Source organism: Sinohyriopsis cumingii, unplaced genomic scaffold (assembly GCF_028554795.1).
Source record: "Sinohyriopsis cumingii isolate HCF-2022 unplaced genomic scaffold, ASM2855479v2 utg000695l, whole genome shotgun sequence".
NCBI lineage: Eukaryota > Metazoa > Mollusca > Bivalvia > Unionida > Unionidae > Sinohyriopsis > Sinohyriopsis cumingii.
The window spans coordinates 420,175-426,174 of NW_028315924.1; the positions used below are offsets into that span (position 1 = coordinate 420,175).

The 6,000-nt window shown below is 32.9% G+C and overlaps 1 protein-coding gene across 4 annotated transcripts in view; it reads left to right on the plus strand.

Moving 5' to 3' along the window:
• The window catches only part of LOC149773275 (uncharacterized), a 146,097-nt gene extending 140,317 nt beyond the window's left edge, over positions 1 to 5,780 (plus strand). For all 4 annotated transcript variants that reach the window (XM_089946514.1, XM_089946516.1, XM_089946515.1 and 1 more), the window contains one exon: positions 3,486 to 5,780. In XM_089946514.1, coding sequence (XP_089802640.1) covers positions 3,486 to 3,541 — 56 coding nt within the window. In that variant the 3' untranslated portion in view covers positions 3,542 to 5,780. The remainder of the gene's footprint in view (positions 1 to 3,485) is intronic.
• The last annotated feature ends 220 nt before the right edge of the window (positions 5,781 to 6,000 follow it).

Below are 6,000 nucleotides of genomic sequence, written 5' to 3' on the forward strand. Positions count from 1 at the left end.
TTTAAGTCCACATGCACAGTTCCGCTTGTTCTTAGAAATTTGTTATCTGAATAATTTTAGATAAATTAAAATGTGATGAGGAATATCTTTCAATATCTTTCATTTAGTTTTAATTAAACATTTATTGTGGTTCAAGTCCTACTTGTTCAACAGGACACAAATTGTATCTGCAAATGGAATACACTCCAGCCCAGTTGATCTATGTTGTGGTGTTCCACAGGGGTCTGTTCTTGGACCTTTTCTCTTCATTCTGTACACTCAATCACTCTCAAGTGTCATAGATCATCATCCAGTGTCTCACCAATTGTACATTGATGACACCCAACTATACAAATCTAGCTACCCAATTGAAGTTGATACTACCATCCAAGGTGTAGAGAGGTGCATTTCTGATGTGAAATCATGGATGACTTGTAACAAGCTGCAGATGAATGATAATAAAACTGAGGCCATTCTGATCACAACAAAAAGACTTTCTCATTCACATCCTTTACCTCAAACAATAAATATCAGCAATGCCAACATTAAATTCACACAATCAGTACAAAACCTAGGTGTTACTCTGGATAGTACCCTCACATTGCACCAACATGTCATGAACATATGCAAGGCTGCATATCTTGAGCTGAGACACATCAGCTCAATTCACAAATATCTTTCAGTTGATGCCACTAAAACACTTGTGTGTTCATTAGTACTTTCAAGACTGGACTATTGTGACTCAATTCTGTCTGGTTCATCTCAATATCTATTCCAGAAACTTCAAAAATTCAAAACACAGCTGCTCGGATCATTCTTAGAGTACCATGATCAGAGCATACCTCCCCACTGCTCTGTACTGTACATTGGCTATCCATTTGATCCAGAATCAAACACAAAATTTGTTCTGTGTTACATTTCACTGTCGGACTCTAGTCAAATATACCTATCTGACCTCACCCATGTGTACACACCAGCAAGATACTTACGCTCCTCTTCTGACAATCGTATACTCATTATTCCCACTATGAAAACAGTCATATGGACAGTGTTCTTTTGCATACCAGGGCCCAGCAATGTGGAATGAATTGCCCACTGAACTTAGATACAAAGACACAGTGATCACATTCAAGAGAGCTCTCAAAACTCACATATTTCGACTGCAAGAACAAACTTGAAGACCTAATAATGTTTCCTATCTGAAATATTCTCAGCATATTTTTTTTAATGTTTTTCTAATTTCATGTTGTTTGTTTTTGTAATAATATTATTGTTTCTTATCTTATAGGTGTTGTCTAATTTTGTTAAGCGCTTAGAGCTTCTAAAGATTAATCGCTATACAAAGTCCTCATTATTATTATTATTATTATTATTATTATTATTAAAATCCAAAACATGATAGCAAATGTGAATCAAAATTTAAACAAGGGGATTAATTTATGTTTATTATTGAAAGAACACAATCAGGATTACATTAATTAACCACACCATATGATTGGTTGAACTGCAAATTACATCATAGTTTAATAATAAAAGTATTTCACATCCCCACTGCTTGCAAATTTAGCTCTGTGAGAAAAAAATTATACTGTATATCTTGAATAAATAAGTTTTGTTCTCTAACATAGATTGATAAGTTTAACACCATAACAGTAATTGACTGTAAAATGGATAAGTAAAACACGTTTATCGATGAACATGCAGTCCGCATGATGGGTAAGTAAATCATCATAATAGAATAATGGACTGAAAGATGGATTAGTAAAACATAATAGAATACTGGCCCGAATGATGGACAAGTAAAACGTCATGATAGAATAATGGACTCCAAGATGGATAATTAAAGCATAATAACAGAATAATGGCCTGAAAGACTGTTACTTGCCATAATAGATTAACAGACTGAAAGAAGTATAAGTAAAACATCATAATAGAATAATGGCCTGAAAGATGAATAAGTAAAACATAATAATATAATAATGGCCTGAAATATGGATAAGTAAAACATTATAATAGATTAATGGCCTGAAAGATGTCTAAGTAAAACATAATATATAAACAGGCTGAGAGAGCCTAGGACAATCAGCTGGATAGCAACTGAGTTATTAGATATTGGTTATACCATATTCAGAAATGTTATTATATGAAATTACCCTTTTCATCCTTGTCTAGTTTGCACATTGTCATTACCCTTTTCATCCTTGTCTAGTTTGCACATTGTCAGACAATCAACAGAGGTGTCACTGACTAAATTTATTATAGATTAACTGACAAATGTTGGGGTTGTCAGGGTTAATTGGTATGCTTATATAAAGCAATGATATCCATTCTGGTTTTGCTGATGGAGAGAGTAATATTCACAAAGTCAAAGTCTAAGCATAATAATGATAAAACAGTAACCCTTAGCATGTGTTTAATGACAAATGATTTGCTGTACCATACCTTGAACCAGCGTGTTGATGGAGATAGGTGCCCTTTTGGGAAACTCTGTAATGAGTTTCTCAAAGTCATGGTCAACAGTGGTCACTTCGTGGGCATAGAACTGTAGTGTTCATCACATGACTGTTACTTGCCAGTCCCTAGGTAGTACAGTGTGTATGGATTATTCATGAAAATGTTAGTGACATGCCACTGTTTGTAATGATGACACAGACACTAATTGCTAATTATGGCCGACTAATAGAAAATAGTGATGGAGTCATCTGTGTCGATGAAGTGAAGAAATTGGGTGATTGTCAAGTACATTGTGTACAACAATTATTAAGGACTTTCAGTAGCTCAGTTACTGGCAAATGAAAGGACAATATCAAAATATTATTCATTTGATACAGATTTCACAGGTACATCTGGTGTCAAACATAAAGTGTGATTGCAGATTTCCATGCCAGATATTGCTCTTGCCAAATTGATAAATGTAAAGTGAATGATTTTACCATACTGCAAAGGTGGCAGCAGCACATTTGGTGATATAAATAATGTGTAAATAAATTTTGTTAAAGAAACAAAATGATTATGGCCAAATCTGAAGACAGTCATATTTATAAACTTAAAACATGTACCTATCTCCTGATTAGAACTCTGGAGGTGTCAAAGCAGTTTTCATTTTTGATTTTTATACTGTCACAAACAGAATATTCAAGTGTGTCTATGAAGTCTTTCAAAATGTCTACTTGAATCAGAATAAAATGAAAGGATCTCATATATATTTATATATAAACATGAAAGGATCTCATATATATATATATATATATATACATATTCACATTAATTATGAAAGTCTATATAAAGATTATATTAAAGAACAACAAATGCCACACAGTCTTCATATAATACTGGAAAAAGTTTATAGCCTGACCTTTAAATGTGTTTTCTGTATAACTGTTGATTAATCGTTCCTTGGTTTATAATGTGTAAAATTTTCCAGTCTATGATGTATTATGATCCGCACATAAGTTACTACATTTTTGTGTATATCATTATTTTTGTAATGGGTTTCTTTCTTTCAGGTGAAAACAAATTTTATGAAAATACAGTGATGTCAGCAAAATACATCCCTGAGTAGTGCCAAGATCGAGTCAGCTTTCTAGCAGGAAGTGCATACACTTGCAAAGATATGTTTCTATTTATGCATGTGTATAGTGAGAGAGAGAGACAGGGATTTTAAACTTCTTCCTGAATTCATTGTTGATTTGACTGAGAATCCATGATGTCCATATTGTAATTGTTTTATTATTTTTTTCATATTATTTATATGGAGAATAGTTACCTGAATTTCATTGAAGTACTGCTGGTTTCATTTACCAATCTATATTTCACCAACACACTGTAGAAGTTATTTTTTATTTTTCAATTTATGATGTGAACACAATATCATAAACGTAGTAATTAAACAGCCTTAAATGCTTCTTAAAATAATATTAGAAAAATACAGTGCATCCAAATTGGACAGAAGAGAAAGTTTCATGAACATTTGGGAACAGTGGAAACCAATACTTCATTCAAACAGTAGAAACTAATACTTCATTGAAACAGTGGGAACTAATACTTCATTGAAACAGTGGGAACCAATACTTCATTCAAACAGTGGGAACTAATACTTCTTTCAAACAGAGGGAACCAATACTTTATTCAAACAGTGGGAACCAATACTTCATTCAAACAGTGGAAACCATTACTTCATTCAAACAGTGGTAAACAATACTTCATTCAAACAGTGGGAACCAATCCTTCTCTCGAAGACTAGTTGAATTGTTATATTATACTCTATATACACAAACTTACAGATATGTATAGACTGGAACTCTTTCTCTGCCCCATATTTATTTCTTTATATTGGCAACACTGAATAAGATATAATATTTAGTATGTTTGTTGATAATACATACATGTAATAATATGTAATTATGGTAAGGGAGAAGACTTTTAATGTGTGACAACACATGGTCTGATACCATTACCAATCTGTACAGGAAGTATTAAAAATGTTTTAAAAAAAAGCCAGAAAACAATAATAATGCATGATTTCCTGTGCATGTTTAGTTGTGATGATTTTATTATTTGACCCTGAATTATGTAATTGCTTGTTTACAAACTAGTCCTATTGAAATGTATACATGAAAATTCATTTTTTACAAAAATATAATACATGTAATACAAAAGGGTTCATGATATGAACATGACTGCATACCATTGGACACTGAACTATAGTATTGTGTGTGCTACAATAGGGTTCATGATATGAGCATGATGGCATACCATTAGACACTGAACTATAGTATTGTGTGTGCTACAATAGGGTTCATGATATGAGCATGATGGCATACCATTGGACACTGAACTATAGCATTTTGTGTGCTACAATAGGGTTCATGATATGAGCATGATGGCATACCATTGGACACTGAACTATAGCATTTTGTGTGCTACAATAGGGTTCATGATATGAGCATGATGGCATACCATTGGACACTGAACTATAGTATTGTGTGTGTTACAATAGGGTTCATGATATGAACATCATGGCATACCAATGGACACTGAACTATAGTATTGTGTGTGCTACAATAGGGTTCATGATATGAACATGTCTGCATACCATTGGACACTGAACTATAGTATTGTGTGTGCTACAATAGGGTTCATGATATGAACATGATGGCATACCATTGGACACTGAACTATAGTATTGTGTGTGCTACAGTAGGGTTCATGATATGAACATCATGGTATATCACTGGACACTGAACTATAGTATTGTGTGTGCTACAATAGGGTTCATGATATGAACATGATGGCATACCATTGGACACTGAACTATAGTATTGTGTGTGCTATAATAGGGTTCATGATATAAACATGATGGCATACCATTGGACACTGAACTATAGTATTGTGTGTGCTACAATAGGGTTCATGATATGAACATGATGGCATACCATTGGACACTGAACTATAGTATTGCGTGTGCTACAATAGGGTTCATGTGACTTGTGGTGAGTGTTGTTAAGTAATATTATTCTAGTAGGTATATTAAATGTTGCTATAGATATTGTCTGTTCATTTATTAATCTTCATTAGCGGTTTCTTCCATCGAATAAAAACTTGTTTCCATTATAAGTCATGGTATATGCTTTATTCATAAATTAAAACATAAGATTTTAAATATTTATAGACCTCATCCTTCATAACTTGCACACAACAGGTTTCAGAAACAGATCACAGCGTAAGCAAAGATGCATGTCACTGAAGTTACACATCTGAAAATAAAGAGATTGGCATTGTGTTAATAAATACATTTTTTTTATAATGAAGTTGTTTGCTTTTATTTATAAAATATCTTTATTTTCAGGATAATCAATCTCTGAAAGATCATTAAAAACATTACACTCAAAGGTTTCAACACACATCACATGTGTACCAGTCAAAAGATAATGTATTACATCATTCCTGTATGTATCTGATTGTGGATACATTCTTGTACTACTTTTTTATTTAGAACAGAACTGGATCATGTTCCTCTTA